The sequence below is a fragment of the Protopterus annectens genome, chromosome 1.part0 (genome assembly GCF_019279795.1).
Source record: "Protopterus annectens isolate FY-2018-M chromosome 1.part0, PAN1.0, whole genome shotgun sequence".
In the NCBI taxonomy this organism is placed as follows: domain Eukaryota; kingdom Metazoa; phylum Chordata; order Ceratodontiformes; family Protopteridae; genus Protopterus; species Protopterus annectens.
In genome coordinates this window covers 1,386,269,534-1,386,297,058 of record NC_056725.1, presented here as the reverse complement: position 1 = coordinate 1,386,297,058, position 27,525 = coordinate 1,386,269,534, and the positions used below count along the sequence as shown (strand labels likewise).

The 27,525-nt window shown below is 41.8% G+C and overlaps 1 protein-coding gene across 1 annotated transcript in view; it reads left to right on the top strand.

Moving 5' to 3' along the window:
- Positions 1–26,739, top strand: part of LYRM2 (LYR motif containing 2) — a 102,341-nt gene extending 75,602 nt beyond the window's left edge. Inside the window, exon 3 of the mRNA XM_044067168.1 lies at positions 26,220–26,739. Coding sequence (XP_043923103.1) covers positions 26,220–26,300 — 81 coding nt within the window. The 3' untranslated portion in view covers positions 26,301–26,739. The remainder of the gene's footprint in view (positions 1–26,219) is intronic.
- The last annotated feature ends 786 nt before the right edge of the window (positions 26,740–27,525 follow it).

The window sequence follows — 27,525 nt, the reverse complement described above, 5'->3', positions numbered from 1 at the left end:
TAAGAATAATCCATTGGTGTCAGAAGTCTGTGTGGTTTCAACTTCAACATCCCCCAAAATGTCAGATATCAGTTTTAGGGTTTGTTTGCAAAAAGGGTGATTTTTTTTGGTAGGGACATCAAATATCTCAAAATTCAGGTTTCCCATTCACCTTACTAATTTCTTAGAATTCAGGGCTCCCATTCTCGCCCTCTGCTTTGGCACAGTTGGTCACAACAGACACCTCGGACTTTGCTTGGGAATCACTGTCCATGGGGATAAAAGTACAGGGTCTTTGGAGCAGACAAGAGAGACTAAAACCCATAAACATAAATGATGGCAGAGCTGAGAGCATTTGTAAGTGGGAATTATCTGTGGTCCCCAGGACCTCTTCAAATGTTTACAGACAACATCACAGTGATGTACATAAGCAGGCAAAGGGGGAACCAGGTCTTTCCCTCTGTGCAGACTAGCCATGGTAGCGTGGGTTATACCTTTTCAGTATGTCACTCTACAGCCATATTTCATACTTTCAGAGCAAAATTGTGTGGTAGATAAGCTAACCAGGCCCAGAATGGATCCCCATTAATGGAAATTGAATTTGAGTGTCTTCCTGGAATTCATCCAGCTATAGGGAAAACTTCAAATAGATAGTTTTGACTCCAGCCTCAACAATCAGTTGGCAAAAATTATGCTCCTGGACACCATGAAAGAAGCCCTGGAAGGCTGACGCTTTTTCTTTTTTATTGACAGAAATGTTCCTGTATAATTTCCCACCCATTCCACTGATATTCAGGGTCACCCTGAAGATCCAGGACTCCCCAAAAATCATTGTTGTGACTCCATTTTGGTCCAGGCAACAGTGGTTTTCCCATCTTTTGGAAATGGCTAAGAGCAATTACCACAAGCTTCCTCACAGACTGGATCTACTCACACAACACCAGGGAAGCTTGATACTTCCCGACCCCAAACAATTGCAAGTGAGTGCCTGGATGATAAAATCTTAATACGTTTCAAACATCTTTTTTTTTTTTTCAGAGGAAGTACATCAGGTATTAAAAGAGGCAATAAATTCTGCTACTAGAAAATCGTATATTAGTAAATTTAAAAAGTTTTGTAGTTGGCGCCAAGAAAAGAATCCTCAGCTGTTCAGTGCTGGGGTTTCTCTGGCTGCGCAGTATTTCTGTGTGTTACTATCCTCTGGCCTGTCTTATTCCTCAGTCAAGGTTCATTTGTTGGATATTTCAGCATGTTTGCCCATAGATCCCCCTCTTTCAATACAGTCTCATGTAAAAATGTCTTTAAAAGGAATGTTACATATGAAGCCTCCTAGAAAACAACTGGCTCCTCCTTGGGTCTTAATTTTGTGTTTTTTATTGCTCCATATGAACCAGCTTAAATGGCTGACACATGGTTCTCCACATTAAAAACAGTGCTAATTGTCTGACCTCTGTAAAAAGAGTATCTGAATTGCAAGCTCTTATGATGGGTTAATCTTCTCATTTTCTACAAAGATAGGGTTTCCTTCTGAACTAGTCCTTTCATTTATACCTGAAGTGCTAACTGAGTTTACCTTAAGCCAAGCTATTCATCAGCCTGTCTTCTTTTCAGAGCCTAAAAACGAGGAAGAAAGGATACTACCTTGGATGTCCACAGACAACACCAGTAATATCTCGACAGACCAAAATTTTTCAGGAGCTCTGATCAGTTGATGTTCTTCCATATCACTGCTGCAGTATTCTTTACTCAAATGATTCCCTGCCAAGAGCAGCCCGACATCTGGCCAGTATACCAAAGCCTTAGGATTAATCGTATGTATGTCGTACGTCACATGTATACTCCCTGCTCACAGTGTAGGGCATAAGGTGATGTATTGATGTACCTACCACAGAGCTAAAAAGCCCCAGGAGGAACAGTCCAAGAAGCAAAGGAGGAACATGTGCATCCAGAAGAAGAAAATAAAATCAGAGTAAAGAAAAGAGGGAGCAGGGAGGGAGGAAGCAAATACTGCAACAGTGAAGGGAAGGACATGTACTGTTATGGTAAGATTTACACAACTGTACTATGTCCTTCTGTATCACTGTTGCAGGATTCCTTACTCAAGGGAGAGTATAAAAGCTCAAAAAGAAAATTGGGAAGAGGAAGGCCCAGCAGAGCACTCAAGAAAGCCTTGCAGGATAGCTCTGGCAAATCCAGCTATAGCCCTAGGAGCCACATCCAGCTTATAACGTTTAGTAAATGTATGCACAGAAGTCCACGTAGCTGCCTCAAAGATGGAACCGGTATCCAAGCCCTTGAAAAAAAGCACCAGCAAAAGCCATAGCCCTGGTACAATGAGCCTTAACAGAAGTAGAAGGGGTTTTCCGATGAAAAAAGTAACAAAAAGAAATGGCCTTAGAAATCCAAGAAGAAATAGTTTGCTTAGAAACAGCCAGACCTAGAGTTAAAGTAAACAAAAAGTTGCTCAGATTTATGAATGGCTTTAGTTTTATCTAAATAATATCTGAGTTGTCTATACAAATCTAAGGTGTGAAGAACCTTCTCAGTAGCAGACTGCAGAGAGGGGGAAAAAAGTGGGCAAGTTAACAGACTGATTAAGAGACAACTCATTAACCACCTTGGGCATAAAGGAAGGATTATTACAGAGAGACACCCTGTCCCTATGAAAACTAAAAAAGGATGGACGGCCATAAGGGCCTGAAGCTCAAACACCCATCTAGCTGAAGTAAGGCCCAAAAGAAGAACAGTCTTCCAAGTACAATGTTGTAAGGAAGCTGAAACTGCAGGCTCAAAAGGAGCCAGAGTCAATTTTTCAAAAATAAATTTAGGTCCCAGGCAGGAGGAATAGGCTTCCTGGGAGGCCTAATATGAAGGACGCCTTTAAGAAATTGTTCGACCTCAAATCTAGAAGCCAAAGGAGGAGTGCAAAGCAGACAGGCAAAAATAGCTTAAAGTTAATGCAAAAAAAAAATCCATTATCATCCCACATCAATAGCAATACCCTAAGCACACAGTCAGTGGTGAGAGATTCGGCCACACAGGTTGACAGCAACCTTAACTTTGATCACCATGTCTCCACAGTGGTAAGAAGGGCAGTTTATATTGCTCATCTCATAAGTAAGGGCATTGCCGCTAGAAAAAGAGGATCTGGTGTTGTTAATCTTCATTCATTCATTATCGATGGGTATCGGTTCCATCCTTGGAACTGAGTCGACCATTACAACAAGCTCGTGCCAGCCAAAAAACTCTCAAGCTAAGCTTACCCACAGTGCCCCTGTCTCTTATCACCTCAGATCTCATTTGCCGCATATAGTATCAAGACGTGTCAGGCCAGATCTCAAGCTAATTCATTTAGAAATTTATACTTCTTTAAAATTTGTTCTCGTTTATCTTGTGGAATTTCGAATTCTTTAGTAGTTGTTTAAAGTTTGTTTTCCTTGCTTACCTGTTGGAGTACTTTCTTCCTTTTCTTTTCCATGTTTTGTGGTATTCTTTGTACCATTGCTGGTATCCCCCCTCTTTTTTTTCTCCCTTTCATTACCCATTGGGTATTTCTTTTCTTACCATTGTTGGTAACAAAAAAAAAAACTCCTTTTCTTCATTGTGTAAGTGTGTATTTTGCTGATTGCTTTGGAAGTATTGTCGTCTGATAAGTGCGATAAGTGCTTGGTTTATTTTTGATGATGGCTGATAAAAAAGGTACAACAGGCTTTAAGCAGTGTGAAAAGTGAAGCAGGAAAATGCCAAATTCAGATAGTCATTTGTCTTGTGTTTACTGTCTCAGGGCACTGCATCTGAAAGTTCAACCCCCATACGACATATGTAAGGGCTTTAGCACCCGTACCTTGGCAGAAAGAAAAAATAAATTGATACTCAAGGGTCTCCTAAAAACTCCTTTCTTGGAGGCTATATCTGAGATGGAGGGCTCAACCCCTCCTAAAAAGGAACACAAAAAGAGGAGTCAGTCTGTACCTTCCTCTCCACATTTTAGTGACTCAAAATCTGTTAAATCTATGGAACCAAAAGCAAAACTTTCTAAATTGACACCAGCAATCTCGGCACAGGGGCCTCAATCCTCTTCTACGGTGCGTCCTCAGTACCAGGGCCTCAGCCATCAACTACAGTACTGTCCTTGGCACCAATGCTTCAAGCACCTACTATGGTACCAGTCATGACTACGGAACCACCCAAAACTTTATCTTCTATGGTACAAACTACTGCTACAGTACCAATGCCCCTTTCAGGACCATAAATAGGATTCCTAATTCTGGTCACTACCTCCCCCCCCCCCATACAACTTACTGGTCCTTTGACCACTGTGCCGAAAGGTGAAATATTACCTCTGACCCGATATTCCCTGCTGGCAGATCCCTTTTTTGGACAACAGTGCAATCCCCTTCTAGAGCACCCCAATTCTCCGTCAGGGGGATGTCAACCCGCTCCTCCAGGAGCCTTTTGGAATTCGACGTAGTGAGACTTGTGAATCAGCTATTGGCGGCCAGAGGAATTTCATTTCCTTCCAAATCCTCCCTCCCACCCGGAGCCCAGGAATTTTCTCCACAGACTCCGGCATATATTCCTTCTTCGACCTTCTTGGAGGTATTAGAGCCCTCGACTCAGACGCCTGTCTTGGTACCAGCTTATTTGGTCCCATTGGCAGACCGTACCATGGCTCTGGAGTCATCATCGACTCACTCGGAGCCGAGCTATCCTCGGGATCGTGACTGGGCTGTCGACACCATGACCCCTAGTACAGCACCTATTTTTTCTATGGCACCATCTGCTACAGTTCCAGTTGTCTTGGTGGCACCGAGTCTTCTTGTGGATCCTTCCTTGGGGTGGGTTTGTCAGAGCAGGGTGTGACCTTGGTCCTGAGGTTGTCTTTCTCGGTTCCGGCCTCCCACCCCTCCTCGGGTGGGCATGCTTTCCAGGTGATGGAGAGGGCACTTGCCTCTGCAGGCTCACAGCTGGTTCCTTCGGGGCCAGAGACCCATATACATCTGTCTTCTGAACTGCAGCTGACACAGTCCACTATTCTGGGACATCAAGCATGGGAACTTCAAGATACCCTTCCACAAGGTACCCACTCTTCAGAGTCCTCCTTTGGTGGATGAAGCCAGAAAAAGACCTGTGGAGTCGTCCGTTCTCCCCTTTTCAGCCCAAGGCCATAGTGACCATGGACGCTTCCCTGATGGGGTGGTAGGGCATTTCCAGGGAAAGACAGTCCAAGGCACTTGTCACCGATGGAGGTCAACCTGCATATCAGTGTCCTAGAACTGAGGTCAGTGCTTCTGGCATTGCCAGCATTCCAATCTGTCCTCCCATCAGGGACAGTTGCTATCCAGTCCGACAACATGTCTGTAATATGGTATTTCAACAAACAAGGAGGAACCAAGTTCTACCGGTTGTGTCAGGAGGCCAGTAGAATTTGGCAATGGGTGATAGCTTCCAACTGCTTTCTGACAGCAATGCACATTCCCGGGGATTCCAACGTAATTGCAGACAAATTGAGCAGATGCATTCTCCTGCCTCATGAGTGGCCCCTCAATCCTATCATAGCGGCGAAGGTCTTTAGTTGCTGGGGCCAGCCTTGCTGTGATCTGTTCGCATCCTCTGCAAACCATAAATGCAGCATCTACTTTGCCCTAATTCTCCTGCAGGGGGAGTCCCAGAGGGATGGTCTAGTACATGATTGGCCCACGAGACTTCTTTATGCCTTCCCTCCCCCTTCCTCTGATCCCACAATTTCTAAAGAAGGCTCTTCAGTTGAGAAGCAGAGTAGTCCTCATTGCACCCAACAAGTTTGGTTTCCCTTTCTTTGGCATCACCTAGTACATCAACCATGGATTCTGAATCCAACTCCAGAATTGCTGTCACACCCACAAGGGTTGATACATCCAAACATATTGAGCCTCAAGCTGACAGCTTGGTTCCTTCACTTCTTTTAATTGTCAGGCAAAATAACCTATCCTCTCTTGTATGTCACATTCTTCTGGCTTCCCATAAACCATCCACCAGGAAACTTTATTTCAGCAAGAGGAAAAGATTCATAACCTGGTCTCTAGAGAAGGGAATAGACCTTTTTTCAGCTCTGATTACTTCAGTACTGCACTGTTTATCAAACCTTCTCCGTTCGGGAGCAGGAGCTTCAACTATTTGAGTACAGCTGGTCCACAATGGCTTCCAGGGTCATCCTTGATTTCTCACCGTCTCTGTAAAACCTTTTTGAAAGGTGTCACGCACATTAGACCACCCTTCAAAGACGCAGTCGAGCCATGGAATTTGACACTAGTTCTACAATCCTTGACTCATTCTCCTTTCAAACCTGCTGCCACTTGTGATATAAAATTTTTATCCTGGAAAACTTTATTCTTGGTAGCTATTACCTCAGCAAGATGAATATCTGAACTACAAACCTTGTGCATAAAACATCCTTATATGGTTTTCCATAAAGACAGTGTGTCACTCCGAAATAATCCCATCTCCTTACCCAAATTTATTTCCGATTTCACTATTAATCAAACAATTGATCTGCCAGTTTTCTTTCCAAATTTTTCTAATAAAGGAGAATATTCACTACATTTACTTGATGTGCATAGACAATTGCAATTCTACTTTGACAAGACTAAATCATTATGAAAATCTGACCAATTATTCGTATCATTCTCAAGACCAAAGTTGGGAAGATCTGTTTCCAAAGTGACTCTATCTAAATGGTTGAGAGACTGCATTTGCTTTATCTATCAACAAAACAAAACAAAGCTGTTCTCCCATCTAAGGTGAAAGCACATTCAACTAGATCAGTCGCAACATCTGTTGCCTTCTATGCAATAGATTCCATGGATGACATTTGTGCAGCAGCAACATGGGCCACCCCTCATACCTTTATCATGCCTTACAAATTGGATTTGGTCTCCAGGGGGAGAACTTCCTTTGGTTCACTGGTGCTCAGGAATATCCTTCCATAGGGCCTCCCAGGAAATAAAGTAGCTAGGGACTCTGTCCCATCAATAATGAATGAATGAAGATTAACAACATCAGGTAAAGAAGTTATGTTCTTACCATAACGTTCCACCTGTGTTGTTGATCTTCATTCATTACTTCCAACCCACCATCCCCCTTCGAAAAACTCCTGGAGGTTCGGATTTGGTCCTTCCTTATTATAGGGAATTTGCTCAGATAAAGCCTCTGCTTTTTCTCTTCCTTTCTTATGGGAAAACTCGATCTGAGGTGATGAAGAGAAGGGCACTGTGGGTAAGCTTAGTTCAAGAGTATTTTGGCTGGTGTGAGCTTGTTGTAACGGCCGACTCGGTTCCGAGGATGGACCCGATACCCATCAATAATGAATGAATGAAGATATCAACAACACAAATGAAACGTTATGGTAAGAACATCACTTCTTTTTATAACCCCCCCCTGTACTCTTCCTAATCAGGCCAGTAATAGAGTACAATGCTCCCTTTGGTATGTTCCTTTCCAAATACCTGCAGCAATTGGAGAGACCACAGAGGTTCCTTACAAAGAAAATTCAGGCTCTTCAAGAGCTGTCTTATGTGGACAGATGGAAATCATTGTCACTTTACTCTGTGTCATACAGACTGCTTAGAGGTGACCTGTTCCTTACATATAGAGCAATTTGTGACCCAGTTTTAATGGAAATGCACATTTGCAAGTCAAATGGCACACGGGTCACTCAATCAAAGGACCTTAACCTGGTATGTGATATCAACAAAACTTACTGGAGAGACAGATTTGTCTCACAAATGTTGCCCTACTTTTGGAACAAGCTTCCAAGGCATGTTAAACAAAACCCCTCATTGGCCCTATTTAAGTGTAATTTGGATGATTGGATGGGTAACCAGAAATTCACCCTGGGGGTTCCACCTATGTCCATCTTGGACAGGGGCAGAAGGTGCTGATTTTAGTGTCTGCTTGTCCCCTTGGGAACATGGGCTGAACATGGCTAGGCTTGTAATGTCCCTGGGGTTGTTAGCCTGGTAACCTCCTATGATCCTATGTCAAAGCAGACTATTTCCAAATGGCAGTCTCATGCTATTATTCTTGTCATACCAACCATAGTAGAACAATTTCAGGCAAGGTTGAGGTTCATTCTACCAGGACCTTGGCTTCATCTCTGGCTTTTTGGAAAGGGATGGATTCTAAAAATCATTCCAGAAGCAGCAACTTGGTATTCCGTGTACATTTTTATTAAACACTATAAACTAGATTCCTTCTCTGCATCTAGGACAGGCTATGCTAGGACCAGTTTCCAGGGACTACTGCACCCTCATTCTTCCTCTTCAACCTATGATATGATATGATAATCTACCCATGTAGCTAAGAGTACTGCAGCAGTGATCATAAAGTTGAACACAGTACAATAGATGTTTTTTGTATGAGTACTGTTGCATTAGCCACTCCTTTCCTCTCTCCACCCCCTTATTTTTGTATGCTTTTTATGCCAGGGGTGTTGTCCTTTTATTTTATTTTACTAGCATTGTCCTTGTTGGGGCTTTAGCCTCCCTGTCTCTGTTTGCATGAGAGCTCTGAAGGGCTTGGTGCTCAAATCTGACTTTTTAGTCAGCCCAGTTTGAGCTGAATAACAGTTTGTGTGTGTGTGTAAGGTTCCCTGAAAGGTTTGGAATCCATCCAGCTGCTATATCCTTAGCAAGATGTAATTCATATGGCTAAGGCTACTATAGCAGTGATAATTTGAACATGTACTGCTATGGTAATTTTGCCTGTTTAACTATACTTTTCCTGCCACCTCTGCAACGATTCCCTATATCTGTGTACCTGCCTTCCTTCAGGGCCATATAAGCCTTGCTAACCCAATCCTTTCATTACAGAAATTTCCCCTCTCGCTTTTGTTATTGTGGAAGCAGCCATTGTATGAGCTGTTCTCAGCATGTCAGTTATTCCTATCCACCTAGCTGTGCTTACCATTCCCTCCAAATGCAGTGTTAGCATACCATATAATGTTTACTTGTACAGAGCATGGTCTGATATACCCCATTCTTCTGATCAGAAAAGCTGCTCCCAAAAAATTGTGTTCAGCGTGTTGCTTCTTTTTTCAATCCATTCTCAACTTGGTAGTCCAGTTTACTGTATCCAAGTGGGGGCAAAAAGTTTAGCCAGAATTATAGATGTTAAGTTGTCTCTCTCGCCTTCATTCTTGCTGGTTGGGTTCAGAGCCAACTCTCGGCTCCGACTCAGCCATTTTCTAAAGTTCGAGAGCTACTTACTGGCTCGAGGCCTCCCTGTATCCCACAATGCCTGGCTCTAGACCCCCAGATCTCGTTTGCTGCTTCAGCTACGAGGTTGCGCTTCACTGGCTCAGGTCGTATTAATCTTTTGTAATTTTAGTAGTTAAACTTTTAGAGTATATTTTTCAAATTTTTTGTTAAATCAGGGTAGTCCTGTAGACTAGTCTTAGTTTTCCCTGTGTTTTCTGACCCTTAGGAAACTCGTTTTTACTTGGAGAGTTTCTCCCCTCCCCCCCCATCTCCCTAAGTAGGCCGTTTAAATTATAGGCTATCCCCTTCCCTTTTATATTGTTTTCAGTAGGAAGTAGTGTTTAGCCTTTGTAGTCTAAGATCATAGTCTCTTAGTTTTGTTAGTATAGTTATCTAAAATTTTTGTGTGAAGGTGTGAGACTAGTGTGTGTGTATGAGTGTATGTGTTTTGTTTTTGCACTAGTCTAAATTTCATCCATCGGTATTCCTTTTTTCTATAACATGTCAAAGGATACCAAGGTATCAGGGTTCAAGAAGTGTGACTCGTGCTGTCAGAAAATGTCTCTGACAGACAGTCACACTTCTTGTGTTTATTGTTTGGGTGCCCTACACCTGCAGGACTCTTGCTCGGTATGTCATGCCTTTAGTCTGAGAGTCCTGCAGGAGCGTAGGAACAAGTTAATTCTCAGGGGGTTACTAAAACCCGAGGGGTCTCCGGCAAAGTCTCAGCCAGCAAAAACCCCTAAGCCCACCAAGCCGTCGGCTCCCAGTACGGAGCCGTCGCCAAGTGGAGCATCTGCTTCAATTTTGGTTCTGGCCGGAACCGAAGTATCAAAATCTCTTTCGGCTCCAACCTTGGTGTCGGAGCCGTCAAGGAGCCGTAAGCAATCCAGATCGCCATCCCTGGAGTCGATTCGCTCGGCTCCGGGATCACCTTTGCTACAGTCTGAACGGAGCCATAGGTCCCACTCTTCTCAGTCATCGAGGCTGTCCGATCATGACTTGGAGAGAGTGGTTAGCAGACTCCTCAAATCGCAGGCCCTGGTTAAAATGTTAACTAGCCCTCCTCATCAGGCTGTGGCTGCTCCTTTTTCTGAAGTAGTTCCTCCTCTGACTCCTCCTGTCAGTTCGGAGCCAGAGCTTGTTGGGGCTCGGATCCTGGAAACGATGGTGCGGATGCTTCCCCTTTCAGCTCCTTCGTCGGCTCCGATTTCTTCAATGGTTCTGTCCTTGGAGGGATCTGGGCACCGAGTCTCCTTCATTGGCTCCAAGGGGGCAAGTGGTATCGGACCCTTGTCCGACCCCGTTCTCCCTCTCGGAGCCTTGGCACAGGTAAGCTCGGCTCCTACATCGGCCTCGGAGCCATCCCTTTCGGTGACGGAGAGGATTCCCATTTCCTCGGAGCGGGGGCCCTGTTCTCTGCTGGACAGGGGCGCCTTCGAGGTCATGAGGAGCGTGCTGACTTCTGAGTCTGCACCTCGATCAGCCCTTTCAGCTCCTCCCCCCAGGGTGCCTGCTTCGGTCTCTGCCCCTCCTCCAGACCCCAAGCGAGGGGATCGAATGCTCCAGGTCACCCCACTGGGTGTATCTTCCTCTTCCAAGGCCTCCCCTGAAATTTCAGAGGAGCCCCCTCAAAAGAGGAAATATAAGAGGAAACATGTTGACTCCCCAGAGTCGGTCACGTCAGATACTGACTTGGAGGATTCGGAAGGGTCCCCAAGATCCCCCTCTTAAGATGTCTCTTCCTCAGACATCCTTAAGCAGAGGGGGAACTGGTCTGCCCTTAACCCTTCTGAGGACGAGTCGGTATACTTGGATGCGTTTGGTTCTCGTCCTCCACCTCCTGGGTGTCTCCGCCTTTTGATCCATTAATGAAGTGGTGGCTCGAAAGGCGTGGTCAGCTCCGGACACACTGGAACCAACCCCCCGCAGGCCCACTAAGTTTATTACGGCCCCTCAAGATAAACAGTTTCTGACAAAGGGTGTCCCCGTTGATGCCATGGTGGTAGCAGCTGCCACGAAAAAGGGAGTTGGCTGACACTTGTGTACCTGTCCATCCCCCTAATAAAGAGTCTAGGACAATGGATAGATACGGGAAGCGGATGTTTTCCTCAGCAACCTTCTCCATGCAGTCGCTGAATTATTTGTGCCACTTCACCCGTCTTCAGAGGGATCTCCTCAAGGAGCTAGGAGATACCCTGCAAGATCCATCAGCTGCGGGGGCTCAAGACAAGATAAACTCCCAGCTGGTGACTCTTAATTCTATCATTAACTCCTCCATGTGGCTCATTTCGTATGTGGCTGATGGGGTGAGTAGAGCCGCAGGCACAGGCGTGGCTTTGAGAAGACATGCCTGGATGCGGTTATGTAACTTCGCTGATCCCTTCAAGGCGTCTTTCACCAACTCCCCTTTTGATGGTTCGGCTCTGTACCTCAGGACCTCTGGACCTCAGGTGAAAGATACACTTACCAGGTGTGAGCAGGAAGGCAAGACTCTCTCTGCCGTGGGAGTCCATTTTTCCACTCCCTCTAGACCATACCCTAAGGGTCAGAAGAGTGGAAAGATGTGGTTCCGGAAACCCCAGGGAGCCGTGCCTGACACACGTGGCGAGTTTCCCTCCAGAGGCAGAGGAGGGAACAACAATAGATGCCGCCCGCAGGGCAGAGGGGGTCCGCAGAATCAGGGCAGCAGAAAATCTTTCTCTGACAAGCCCTTCCAGCACCCCTGAGGGGCTGCCCGCCTTTGGAGGCAGTCGGGGGAAGGTTGTCTCTGTACCCAGAAGCCTGGCATCTCATCACTCGAGACAGATGGGTACAGTCTATCATATCCGGAGGTTACAAAATCCTGTTTGTCCACACTCCCTTGAAATCAAACAACCCCATCCCAGATGTTCCACCCAGTCTAAGGGAACAGGCAGTACAAGAAATTTCAAGACTGCTAAAAAAACGGGCCATCCAACAAGTCCCAGCAGACCAGCAAGGACCCGGAATTTACTCAAAGTTCTTTTTGGTACCAAAAAAGACAGGGGACTGGAGACCCATTTTGGATCTCAGCAGACTGAACAAGTCTGTTCAAAGAACGAAGTTCCGGATGGTCACGCTTCAGTCCATTCTACCCTTTTTGGGTCAGGACAATTGGATGTGCTCCATAGATCTTCAGGATGCGTACTACCACATCAAAATGGACAGGCGTTCCAGAAGGTTTCTCCACTTCCAGCTGGGAGTCCGACATTACCAGTTTAGAGCCCTGCCCTTTGGTCTCACCACAGCCCCCAGGGTGTTCACCAAATGCATGGCAGTGGTTACTGCTCACCTGAGATGGCAAGGATTCCAGGTGTTTCCATATCTAGATGACTGCTCCTTACTGCTACCACCAGACAGCAATTGCTGAGAGCCAGGGACTATACCATCCAAACATGCTCCAACCTCGGTATCTCAATAAATTTCGAAAAGTCTGCATTGTTGCTTTGTCAGTCTTTAACCTTTATAGGCGCAAGATTAAATATGAAAGATCTGTCCACAAGACTTCCAGTAGACAGAGTGGCAGACATTCGCAGACATGTACAGGTATTATTAGGATGCAGAAAGATTCAGGCCAGATTCGTCCTAAAAACCTTAGGTCTCATGGCAGCAGCAATTATATTAGTTCCCCTGGCTCGTTTTCACATGAGGATTCTCCAGTGGATGCTTTTCACCCAATGGTCTTTTCAACAACTTCCTTTGTCTCACAAGATAATAATCACACAGTCATGCAAAGACCACTTGGCTTGGTGGATGGTCTCTCCATCAGTACCCCAGGGCAGACCATTTGTCCTTCCTCCTCCAGTTGCCACGGTGACCGTGGATGCCTCCCTGATCGGGTGGGGGGGGCAGTTTCAGGGCAGGACTGTCCAGGGCACCTGGCAACCCCACGAGTACCACTTGCACATAAACGTCTTGGAGATGAGGGCGGTGCTTTTAGCGTTGCAAGCTCTTCAGAACTCTCTACCCACTGGGACTATTGCAATTCAGACAGGCAATATGTCTGTAGTGTGGTACATCAACAAGCAGGGCGGAACCAAGTCATATCCCTTATGTTGAGAAGCACTCAGACTATGGCAGTGGGCGATCTCCTCTCAACGGTTTCTGACAGCAACGCACATCCCTGGGAAGTCCAATGTCATAGCGGACAGGCTAAGCAGAGCTATTCTCATGCCTCATGAGTGGTCTCTCAACCGGACAGTAGCGGACAGAATCTTCCATAAATGGGGTCAGCTGTGCTGCGACCTTTTCGCAACTCCTCTCAACAGCAAGTGCAACAGTTTCTTCACTCTCTTCCCTCTTCCCGGACACTCCCCCAGAGACGCTCTAGTTCACGATTGGCCCCAGGGACTTCTGTATGCATTCCCACCTTTTCCACTAATTCCCAAACTAATTCAGAAAGCTACCGTGCTGGGTTGCAGGATGATCCTCATTGCCCCCTACTGGCCTCGACAAATCTGGTTCCCATTCCTGCATCATCACCTTCTAGAGCAGCCTTGGAATCTGGACCCAGTTCCGGACCTCCTGATCCATCAGTCGGGTGGGCTGCATCAGTCTCTTCAGTCTCTCAACCTCACTGCTTGGTTGTTCCACTTCCAACCTTAGCCAGGCTTCCCAGTATTTCCAATTCCGTGCGTGAGATTATCCTTTCTTCGCACAAACCTACAACCAGGAAGACTTATGCTAGTAAGTGGAAACGTTTCTCTTTCTGGGCAGAGGCTAGAAATATAGATCCCTTCACGGCCCCTGTCCATAACGTTCTGGACTTCTTAGCAGAACTTTTTCAAGTGGGCTCCTCGTCGGCCACCATTAGAGTTCAATTAGCGGCAATCTCTAATTTCCATACGGGCCTGTCAGAAACCAGCATCATGCCCCATAAGCTTTGCAAAGCCTTTCTGAAAGGAACAATCTTGCTCAGGCCTCCAGTGAGAGATCCCCCGCCTCCGTGGGACTTAAATTTGATCTTAGCTTCCTTGATACTGCCTCCCTTTGAACCGGCAGCTTCCTGCTCCTTGAAATTGCTTTCTTGAAAAACCCTCTTTTTGGTGGCCATTACTTCAGCGAGGAGAGTTTCTGAACTTCAAGCCCTTTGTGTTCGTCCTCCTTATCTAGTTTTCCATAAGGATAGAGTTTCACTCAGGACTAATCCTTCGTTCCTTCCTAAGGTCCCCTCCGAGAACAATTTGAATCAATCCATCGATTTGCCAGTCTTTTTTCCAAATTATTCCAACAAAGCTGAACACAAGTTACACCAGTTGGACGTTCATAGGCAATTACGTTTTTATTTGCATAGGACTGAGCAAATAAGGAAATCAGACCAACTCTTCCTGTCCTATGCGGAGGGTAAACAAGGTCGACCAGTGTCTAAAGTAACCTTATCCAGGTGGTTGTCTTCTATTATTACCCTTGTCTATCAGTTGAGGAATAAAGAACTCCCTGCTAAACCTAAAGGCCACTCTACTAGGGCTTTAGCTACGTCAGTAGCTTTTCAATCAAGGCTACCTATGGGAGCCATTTGTGCGGCGGCCACATGGGCCACCCCTCATACCTTCATTTCACATTATAAATTGGATCTGGCCTCTAGGAGCAGAGCTGATTTTGGTTCCACTGTGCTCAAGAGTCTGTTCCGATGAGCCACCCAGGACTAAGGTGCTAGGTACGCTGTCCCAACCAGCAAGAATGAAGGCGAGAGAGACAACTTAACATTAAGAAGTTATGTACCTACCATAATGTTCCATGTTAGTTGTCATCTTCTCGCCTTCTTTCTTGCATCCCACCCTCCATCCCCCTAGCCTAGATGGACCGAGAAGAGTCCTCCTATGAGTCTTGTCACTGGCTGAGTCTTTACCGTTTTATGTCCTCTACCTTTTTCGTCAGCCCTCTAGCTGAAGTCTTGCTTTTGGGACAGTTGTCCTCTTGTATTATTATGGTGTTAGGTCTTCCAAATGAGATCTGGGGGTCTAGCGCCAGGCATTGTGTGATATAGGGAGGCCTCGAGCCAGTAAGTAGCTCTCGAGCTTTAAAAATGGCCGAGTCAGAGCTGAGAGTCGGCTCTGAACCCAACCAACAAGAAAGAAGGCGAGAAGAAGACAACTAACATGGAACGTTATGGTAGGCACATAACTTCTTATTCTTGTACATTAAAAAAGTGATTTTAACAACAGCAGGTACTTTCTAGTCACATGAGGTGGTTTCTTTCTTCTTCTGTAATACAATCATACTGCAGCTTCCTCTTGATGATGATGTGTTGATGTCATAAACTCTTCCTTCCCCACTCAATTACCGTGCAAGTTAAACTGTTTAATCCAGGCTATCAGTAACATTAGATAATACCAAAAACAAAAGAAGGGACATTAGATTCCCCTGCCTAGATTGTCTTCTTAACAGAAAGTGGGGAGTCAGGCTTGCATCACTTTTAACTCTGGCTGCCAATCTTTTATAAATGACCATCATTACATCAACAAATCCTTGTGTACCGCCTAGGGCTAGCAGTGCTGTAGTTGCTTAGTACCATTCTTTCCTATCAGGAGCTTTCTCTCTATCCAAGCTGGCCACTATCAAATCTTCTACTCAGGGTGGGCCAAATAACTACAGTCATGTTTCAGTATATTGTCAAACATCTGCCTTCCCATCAGTAAAGGCTAATTACAGCCAGAAGTCAGTGTACCATAACTGTGGCCAGTATAGCCATAAACAATTTGTAGTCATGATTTAAAATACAGATTAATATATAGAAAAATGCCAAAATTATGTCCTTGCCCTTTTAAGGATTACTGTTTCTATTATAACAGAAATACATTGCTCTGGAATACTTTATTACATAGTATCGACTAGAAAGAACAAACTTTTATAGAGGTGAGATGACTTTATAAAGACGAGTTATGTTTTGCTGCTTGGCTGCCATTATTTCTAAGGATTTTTTCCATGATGAATAGGTCTGGTCAGAAGTTCAGCTTGTCCATCTGGTTCTCATTCTGACTCCACCTGGTGTCCCCTTCATGCATGATTTGATAATCTGTATGAAATACCTCTGCGGTTTACACACAATCCCAGGGCAGCTGTGCATCATGCCTATCTCATAGCCTTTCAGATACCTTCTGAGAATGCTGTTGTTTCCAGTCTATAAATCTCATCCCCATCAAATTCTTTGTTGTTCAGTTCCTGTAGCAATCATCTGTGTAGAGTTCCACTGCAGTGTGTAGGTCACTCTTAAACTGATACAAGAATAGCATACAGATATCCTCTGGCAGTCCCATCTACTCTATCTTGTCATCACCCATAAACCATATAGCAAATGTGAACTGCTTCAGGTACATGTTTGTAAATCACTAGTATTTCTCCACAATATTTACTTTAGATTGCAGATGTGAGTGATCTAAAAATTTGACATGATTTTTTTGCTCACCATGTATGCATACTTTACTGTTGTAAATATCTTCTCTATCCTCAATAGGGAACAAAATCTGCATCCATAAGGTCCAATAATTTGGCATATTAGTCCACATACTTTCCTAATCAGGGTAACTGTGTGGCCTTCATTCCCTCTTAACCTAATTTACATTCATTACTGTATTTCATTGTCCCATAAACAATGACACCCTTTGCTGAAAAACAAATGCAACTCTCTCTTGATCGCTGAATCCCCAAGTAGTGTACATATACTAAACCTAGTTACTTTTCACATCCTAATAAATCCCTTTACTGGTGCATAACAACCTTAGTCATCTGTCAGGTTGTTGTGCACCATTAATGGATATGTATTTGCCACCAGCAAAATTTCCCCTCTTATCCAATGCCCATGTATTGTGAATCAAACCTTTTACTTCGATAACCTCATACTAATTCAGCATACAGTTATGCATTCAAATGGATTTCTTTTAGGGCTTACAGTTTACAGTCTTAAGGCCTGTACGTGTCCCATAATCCTTTGCAGCTTAGTTTAGGTTAGTCAGGCCATTCACATTCAAAGTAATGAAACCCATCTTTTGTTGAATAATAAATCTCCCACATGCATTCCTTAATAGCCTGTGTGGTCTGTAACAGAAATGTGTAAAAAAAAGTTGAGTAACACAATTAAACAACAAACCAAACCATTAAGTAAAATGCCAAGTTTTGCAGTCAGATGCTAACATGACCATCATTTTATCATTAGAAAGCTGTTTAAACCACTTGTCCAGTGCATTCCCCCCATCATTCTCTCCAATTGCTTCTAGACATTGATCATTAAAGTTAACATTTCTGCAGTGAATTGACTTTTTATATGATCACTAAAGTACATTTTAATTATTAGTTTATCTATGATTAACAGTCTTTCTTTTGACACATTAAGTTCGATACAAAATCTTTGCAACAAACACCATTTCACTTCTAAAATCATTAACTTCTACAGCTGCATCATTGTCTTGTTGCAGTATTGTTTAATTTTCTCAGAAGTTGTAATGCAAGCCCCTCTACCACTGACAAAGGCCAGGTCTTATTTCACTATTTCTCCAAGTTCATTTGGTTACAAGAGCCTCCTTTCATCAGGTATTTCCCATATTATATTTGCTGTTAATTCTTGTCTTATTTATATTTTTATAGCCAAATATGCAAGAAAATACCTTCCATTACAACCCTATTACAACGTACTCTTTTATTAGTGATGCAGTTATGTCCTCCCATTGTGATTCTAAACTACTGGTGCTCCATGTTTGAATCTAAACCAACCCAGAAAACACTGACCCTTCCTAAATGCTCCAATCAAAGTAACTTCAAAAACTCATCCAAATCTTTTTCAACAGTTTGTGCCATTTTTTTTTTGTGTGTGTGTGTGGGGGGGGCTGTCTTCATTAGAAAATTGGCAACACCTCCTGGCCTACTGATCTTCATAGAAACTGTCTTCAGCCAATTTATAGGCAAACTCTCTGCTTTAACTTGCTCTGATAACAAAGGCCCTTTTCCCTCCTCAGGCACTGTAATTGAGCTCCCTCCTTTCACTTGACTGGATTAAATTCTTTTATAAGTTTTAGTGGTTCCTTTGAATCCAGGAATGCCTTATATCCCTTAATAAAATGCATTTTTACAAGGCTGAGTATAGGACCTAAAGTTTCAGTTGTTTCATTATGACTCTTTAATAAATTCCATGAATTGTGCCCTCTTTTCTTTGCACACAGTATAATTTTAAAACAATATTTATTGTCCCAGTTTGTTGCATCTTGTTTGATGACTGCAGCAGTATCACTATTGGATCCTTCAGCTTGTAACTCAAATTTGACCAGTTCGTGCCATGGCCTTGCTCCATCTATATTCCAACTTAGCATGCAAACTTTGTGGGCCTGCTCATTGCTTATTTGACCCGCACGCAGCCTATTCTGGTTATTTTGAATGTACGTTGAACAGACCTTGTCTTCCACCTTCTTGGAAGATATTATTTTTCTGCCAAGTTCAGTCTTCCTAATCTACCAGTTTTTGTAACATTTCATGCTCAGATTGAAGACTGATATTCTAACCATGTGTATTGCTTTACCAAGATTGAAGTTCCTCAGTGGGAGTCAAATGTAAAGTCATGGCTTTAGTCATTTCCTCATTTTATTTGTTGTTCGTTGTTTTAAAGTTGTCCAGCGTCATTTTAGTTCCTTGAAGCCCAAAAGGAATTCTTTCTGGGATATTGGTTGATGGTCACTTATAACACTGCACACTAGACACTTCTCTGGGGATTGTGGTCTCATATTCAGTCAAATTGTGATTAGTAACCACATCTAAATGTTTCTGTGAACTCAGTTGCATCTCAGCTTTCTTTTTCAATAACTTGTCACATGGAGACTACACCACATAAATTGTTTTTCCACTTATTTGGCACTAAAAATACTGACCCACTGCAGAACGTTAAGTACTCACACATGCGAGCAGTGAGGGGAATATCCAGTCTGTACTTCACCATTACCAGTAGTAGCCTTTGGACTGATTATTTTTTAGCTCAGCAACATGCACATTTATAGCTTCTGTTATGCCATGTTCCCTTGTAAAGAATAAATAATGAATAAATGACAAGTTTGCTTTCTGAGCTCACAATAATTTCTGAATTTCATCCTTATTATTGCTATTTTATCTTTTCCTTTTCCTTGAAAAGCAAAACAACTGAATACAGTCCAAGCCTTCTCCCGTGTGATGTGCAAAAACTTGGCATGCTAACTTTTCAGGCATTTTGGCAGTTTTACTTACAGTGAGGAGTAAATTGAATATCTTGATCCACAGCTTCCAGTCTTCTGTTAAATCGCAATGGGACCATCTTTCCATGAAAGAAGAAAATACTGTTAAGGGCTCCCAATGAGTCATTATAAGAGTGAAAGATAAAATGATGACTTCATTTTAAAAATGAATTTCAATCTTTGAATTATATTTCTGAACTGCTAACTGCTCATCATCTTGAAGAACAAATGTATTCATTTAGAATATTTATCAGATAGTCATCGATTACAGACATACAGTGGAAGTATTAAAAGCCTCCTTAAGGTCTGTACTGTGACTGCCAACTATAGAAGGAGATACCACATGGCATGCATTGCCTAGCAGGAGTAGTCCCCTTTGTTAAAGACATACTAGCATATATTATAACAGTATTTTTACGTTAGTTCTGCAGTTATAAGGTTGTGAAAATGGCATCATAGGGCTTCAGAGGTTGTTCCACTTCTAGAACTGATGAACACTTCTAAATCCTTAAAACAGCAACCTAGATAATGCATTACAGCTGTTTGAATATTCAGTCTAAAAGGAATGTCAGTGTTACTTTATAATAAATATGCTATTTAATTTACTATTCAACCTTCAACAATATTGCTTGGTAACATTTATGTCTAGTCATACTAAAACGTTGTCAAGGTTGGAAGCAAATGTTTCTTTTAGGGCATTTACTTATCTGATTGAAACACAGATCGAACATCACTGTCTGGAGTATTATTGGTTCAGACTTTTTTGCCTTAAGTCTTTTTTATTATAAATGCCGTATTTATTCAGTGTAATCTACATCTAAAACTAATTTGCTTAGTTATTGACAAAGAACAGCTTTTTGGCACATTACCTAGAGTGAAAAGTAGGTGAACATCAGACCTTGGTTAAAGACTTAATCTGTTGATGTTATTGCTAGATTTTGAAATCTGACCTATTAAGTGCTTATATCATTGTCACTTAATAATAGTCATGCAAGTGTTTGAAAGGATTATACTGCTGAGAATCATTGTTTATCTCTAATGTAATGGCATTTACAACTCTGGAATGATGTTTTTACTTTGCATGAAATTATTTATTTGTGTTTAAGGGTCTGCTGAATAGCTGATCTTTTAAAGATACTTTTCATATCATCATACATTTCCAGTCTTTTATATTTACAACTTGCTTGCTTATTCAAAGATATATACATATTACAGATGCTCTTCTAGACAGCTTCAGGAATCCAAAGGATTTAGGGTTGCCACCTTTAATTGTGGCTAAAACTGGAGTAAGGTCACGCCCCCTGCATCACCCATTACTCCGCCCATTCCCACCCCCTCTCCCACCCATGTCCCAGCTATTTTGTGATGTCATTATGACATCAGTTGATGGGGGAACACCCACTTTTTCCATTCCTGATGCTTGCTTTTAGCTGATTTAAAAAAAAAAAAAAAAAAAAAAAAAAAAAAAAGGCATAGTAACTCAACCGATGTAACAAACTCTGGTAGTCTGTTTTCCATTTTGAAACTGAGTACTGGAGTTTGTACAATGTTTTCCGGACTACTGGAGAATCAATTTGATTTCTGGATAGTCTGGAAAAAAAATGGAGAGGTGGCAATCCTAGTCAGAAAGTAGATGTGTGTGTGTGTGAGAGAGAGATCAGGAGAGTGACTGCAATGTGTGAATGAATAAGTGTGTGCGTGAGGCTGTGTGCATGTGAGAGAGAGACAGCGATGTATGAATAAATGTGTAAGTGGGTGGTTATCTTATCTTGATATTTTGTAACATGTCTGTCAAACCAACAAAAGCTAGTACAGCAGTCTTGTATACTTAATAAAGCAGGTAATCTCCTTCACAATTCAAACATCTTTAGTTGTAGTAACAGTATTTTGTCAGGTAACAAGCTTTACAATTTCATTAAATATTTTACCAATGATATAATGATCCAGCCGAGTTAAGCCCTGTTGTGGGACATCCTCTTCACTAAACTTAACAACATAGCCAGTTTTAGGTACCTGCAATAACCTGTTGGTTGGGGAAAAGGACTGTGATATGACCCTGTTAGGACAAAGCTGTAATGAACATAGGAGTTTAAGAAGAGCTGATGCTTCTAATCTTCAGAAATGGTTTCTCTTTCAAGGTTTTTATACATACTGGCAGAACAACTGATACTATAACTCCCAACATATTTGCTGAAGAATTCTGTTCAGTGATAAAAATAATAGCTTGCACCAAATAATAGCATAATAAAGTCTCAAAATGAGGAACACATTTTATATATTACTCTAATTCATTTAAAAAGTTACTCTAATAACATTTTTTCAACACACATTTTTAGACAATAAGTATAAAACTCTGATGACTGGATTTATTGTGACAGAGCAAAATTATGAGACAAAATCAGGAATATCTGTGAAATCAGGGATAGTGATAGGTATTAATTTACTCCTCATTGAGGTAAATAAAAGTGACTTATCCCTGTTGCTGTTTGATGACTGCTAAATGCAGTCACTGATCTTGTGTAGTAGTACTAGTGTTATGCAATGTACTTGCTGAAATAAGTGCAAAATTAGCATTGCTGTGATGTGTGTGTGTGTGTGTGTGTGTGTGTGTGTGTGTGTGTGTGTAAAAAATATCACAGACCTTTATCAATGCACATATCCAATAATGCGGAACACACACATTATTCTTCAGGGTATCAATAAAAATGTAGCTAACAAGTGATTATATTTCAAAAGTAAGGCATAAAATATATCACAGAGCATTCAGACACTTAGATCTTCTAGGAATCTGTAAACTGCATAAATGGATACAGGAGGCTCCCTTAATCATCCTTGACTGTGGGGACCCCAAAAAAGCTGTTTTTGGTTGAGGAAAAAATGAGAAAAAAAATGGTTTCATTTTCTGATTGCACTCTTTAGCCTGAATGGAGTTATTATATGACCCTGTTAGGATAAAACTGATAATAGCCTTTGTCTTCAACCACAAACATTCTAAAACATCCTTGCTCAGATGTTTGTGAACAGAAATTTACCGTAGGTTATGAGGGTGCTGGGGATTGTGTGGTTATCATTTCCTTTACTTTTCTAACAGACCTCAGAGGTATATAAAGAAAGTTACTTTAGCAGCAAAGTAGAATACATTACTGCAGTCATTATTTATTTTCACTTTCCTCACAATCAAACATCAGGCACATATACAGCTGGTTGCCTTTGGGGGTTAGGATCAAAGAGTAAGTAGGCATGCTATGTATATGTATTTCAGAAGTCACTTGAAATATATGACTGTGGCCATTTGAATCTCTGCTTTCATCCCAATCTAACACTAGAGGGTTGCATAGGCAGTGACTGTCTTTTTGGGAGGATTAGGAGGCAGGCAGTATTCCATGATCTGTGTATCCTCACAACAATTGACTTGTTAATTTATTTTGAGCTACTATTTTTGTCAGCTTTGAATTTTAAGCCTTGGATACAACTTGTCTTCATTGAAAGAAAAAAATAAGACTGAAATTCTTTTTTCTCACACGATTTTGTTTAGGCCACTTTTGGATTAAAAGGTTGGGAAATGCTCTAGCTTCTGGGGGCACTGGCTTAACTGAGTTATTTCCTAAATGGTTATTACTGTGCTGTCCTGCTCAAGAAAGTATATTGAAAAGACGGAAGGAAAACTAAAGCTGAACAACAATATTGAATTTCTTTCCTTGATCATCATTTCTGTTCAAGCCATCATTGGGTAAAAAATAAATAAACTTAAAAAGCACTTTAGAGCATATATAAAGTTATGGCTTCATGAAAAAGCTGAAGAAAAAAGGTAAAATGTGAGAAATGGAAGGAAAAAAAAGTATTGTGCATAAGTGGGAAGCCCAACATGGGGCAAACAGAGGGGAAACTCTGGAGGGTGTGTTTTTTTAAACAGTAAGCAGTGCCTAGGGTTCCATTGCACATTAGTTCTCCCCTGTACATAGAGTTGTTGTAATGTATCCTTGTTACACCTAAATGCCAGTAACTGTAAAATGTCCCTTTGTGAGATGGGCCAACACAGTGTGGTATGTATGCCTGTTGTAATAAGATCATTGTAGCTACAGGTCAGTCTGTGTGTACTACTCCTAAAAGCCTGCAGCATGAACTAAAAAGATGGATAGAAGTGGTGGCAGTGACAGGGTGATACTTAGACTAACTTGACATTTGCTGGGGCCCTGAGTGGGTGTGTGCATGTGACAGACAGTGAGAGCGATCTGTGAGTGAATGCAGGTATGAATGAGGAAGTGTATGTGTGTGTGTGTGTGTGTGTGTGTGTGTGTGTGTGTGTGTGTGTGTGTGTGTGTGTGTCATCAGGAGACTGAGTGCTGTGTGTGAATGAATGCAGGTATGAATGAGTTAGTGACTGTGCGTGGGTGTGTGTGTGTGTGTGTGAGAGAGAGACTGGGAGAGAGTGAGCACAATTGTGTATGAGTGAATGCCTGTTGCTTGAGTTCCAGTTAAGCAAGAGTGTAATGTCATTATTCTTGGACATTTCAGAGTTTTTTTAATTACTTCCGGGAGATGGGAGATGCTATAAAAATCCGGGAGACTCCCGGGCAGTCCGGGAAAGGTGGCAACCCTATTAAATGTCCTTTTCTATCTTGAAGCATTGGTAATTGACTAGTGCTATACCAAATGCGGTGAAAGAGTGAAAGTCTTCACTGCAGAAGTCACTAGATGTGTTTGGTGGCACTTAGGATCTGTCCATTATGGATAGTTTCTGTACGTCTTTGTCTTCGTAATCATTTTCAGTAGCCAGCTGATTTTCTACTACTGCTTCGCCTCTGCTCAGCTTTCTTTCACAGCATCATGGTTAACCCTCCGTCTATCGCAAAAGTTATGTGTGGGCTGTTGTCAGTTTGTCATCTAGGCAGACTTATGGAAGTACATTGGTATTTTTATATGAATAATTGAGAATTATTTGCTGTGAATGAACAAATAAAATGGTGTATGGCCAAAAAACATTATCATCTTATCTTTACTATGATTTCAGAATTAGTTGTATTTGAGACTATATATTTGGCAAAGTATTACCAAGTAGCACCTCCACATCATATTCCAGTCCACTATTTCACAGGCAGGGATTTAGAATTTCTCTGCCAGGACAATTCAGCCAGTTAGTAATGTATTGTATTGCATCTCTGAGGCACTTTCAGTAGTCTAGGATACAGCGTATTAAAAAAATCCTGTAAGATGTCCCCTTGTCAAGGAAACAGAATGTGTAATTGGATCACCCATAACCTGTTTTTGGGAGCAGGCCAAAATCTCCAAATGTCACAGTTGACAGGGTGAGATCAAGCATCAAGTGGCCTGCTGTGTTAAATGCTGGAAAGGTGTAGGGGACTAGCTGCAATATGACTTGATGACTTAAGACTAGCAGGAGAAGCTTCTGTCAGATTTAAGACCAAGGGTTTAACAGGCACATAGAGTATCATGTGTGGAAGAAATGCTGATGTCCAGTGTGTATTGGGTTTTACACCTTGGTTAGAAAAATTGAGTTATCATGGGGATGAAAACATCTGATTGCTGTACACATTCATAGATGTTTTATTGCTTGGCCCTTGCGACCAAGGTCATGAATTCAGAGGACCCATACTGTAAAGGGTTATGTCGGGATAATGAATTTGGAGCCTTTCAGAAGAGAATGAGACAAGTTTGGGGTTGTTATGGCTGTACAGGAAGTGGTTTAAAGTTAGAGCTCAATAGGTAAATATAAAAAAATAGTATTGGCCAATTCTATTAGCATATAGGAATAAAGCCCTGAATGTAGCCTATTTCCTAAAGCCCTGAATGTAGCCTAGATAACTGGTGTTCGATTAGCTGCATTAGTGGTTGCTGGAGTTGACATGGAATGAATGAGAGTGCCTATCCTCGGGGGGGGGGGGTGGAATAGGGTCCTCCATGCAGCATTCCCTTTGAAGACTGGCAGTGATGCTTTGTGTGTGTGCAGGGGCGGGAAAGGAAGGTGTCAGATTTGTGGCATGCATTCTGCTCACTAAGCCATGAAATCTATATATTTATATGATTTATAAATTTCAAAAATGTGTGTGTGTGTGTGTGTGTGTGTGTGTGTGTGTGTGTGTGTGTGTATATATATATATATATATATATTTATTTTATTTATCCCTTGTTGACCTTGTTAGTCCCACAAGGCTATTCACCTTTTTCATGAGAGACTCGAGATAGTGTTTGTAGTAGTATGGGAAATATGGCCAGGTCATCAGGGAACTAGCTCTACTCTTTTTGATAGATGTAATGGAATCTTTTACATCCACCTGAACAACCACCAACTCATTTGGATGGGGATCAGGCCTTCCAAAGGATGGCACACTCAGGTGTGCAACAACCCCCTTATGCTGCACTGCAGTGTCAATACTGGAAGTAATCCAAGCACCTGGAGTGGGAATAGAAACCCCAGCCTTCTGACCTTACAGCACCAAAGACAAGTGTGCTAATTGTTGCACCACTGAGGTGTGTGTGCGCGTGTGTATTTTATTTATTGTTTAAACACCCAAAACATTTAAGCATAGAAAATATTCAAACTGCTGTTAAGACTGAATGATATATGATGTGTGTTGTTGCCCATGTTGAACCAGCAAATGCTCTTCAATATTTTTATAGGAAGGTTATGAAATAAATTGCTTACTTACTTACCAAAAAATTGGAGAGGTAACATACATTGCCATATTTTATCCTTTGACTTAACAAAACACAAGAACAATTAATAAGTTTAGGTATTTAAAAATGCATCCAAGTCAATTAATTTGTTCATTTACAGGATGTTATTCGTATGATGATCACTCAAGGCAACCTACAGCTACAGGAGCTAAAGAAAACACTTCAACTTGCAAAATCTTAACAAGAATGCAGTCTGGACACATGAATATTTTCAGGGAATGTTGTTGCATTTTTCTTGTAATGTTTGCATCATACTCAGGAACTGAGAATGACAAAATCTGTGTCATCAATTTTGTAAATTTGTTTCAAAATCAAGTTTTATAGTGATAAGACAGTTTGCCCTCATTCAGTTATTTGTTCATACTCTGCAAAATGTTTATATATAATGGCAGATATGTTTTAAAGGTGTATTGAATGTGTTTAGCTATTCTGTGCCTAGATTTTGAAACTTAAACCTTGGGCATTGTTATGCTAAGACTAAGCATTGTACTTAGCTGTTTTTCCAAAAATTTTGTGTAACATTTGCTTGCATGTTTTTATCTGTTTTGTAAAGTGCTTTGTTATAAAGCACTGAAATTAAAGTTGAGTAAGCAGACATTAAAGCTGACAGGTAAGGATGACCTAATTTGTATCTTTTATAATCATTATTATTCATATAAACCAGCACAACAATTAATGTCTTTTAAGGTAATTTCAGTCAACAGAAGTTGTCTAGGCTGTATTCCACTGGCACATTTCCTGTTTGTTTCCTTTTAACACATTGGTACCCTGTTATATTGCCTTCTGACATAGCAGGGAGGAATTATTCTTTTCCTCTAGTTCTTTCTAATTTGTTTTAATTGTACTTTTTTCCTGTAGTGAAGAAGAAAAGCAGTTTGTAGATTTTTGTATGGTCTTATCAGCAGTGGAACTGGCACTTTGACAGTATTTAATTACAATCTGTGTATTACAGTTTTTTTTAACCATCTTGTACCTATTTTGGGTATAGGTAGGTGGACTTGGACCATGGGATTCAATTTCATCTGAAACAGTGATACACTGTACAGATAATAGCATTACAAGGTTGCAAACAATCATCTAAAAGTATCATAGCAAGGTACAAACAGTGTTCTGCAAAGCAGCATCAATAAGGGAAGCTGTACACCAACAGCTCTAAAATTGAATTGGGTAGTTGTGCCCAAGTTCAAATTATACCATTTAGAAAATGTATTGCTTCTTCAGAATAGAGTCTAATAAAGGTAAGGTGGGGGTTGATTTAATATAATAAGGAATCTAATTCTAGACCTGTAACTCAAGAGTGAAAGAAGCCTTATTGCTGAAAAAACACAAGTACATATGGATTAGCAAAGACTATCTTGCAGTGGTGATTGAAGACTAAAGTTTGTAACAGAAGGAGTGGCAAGATA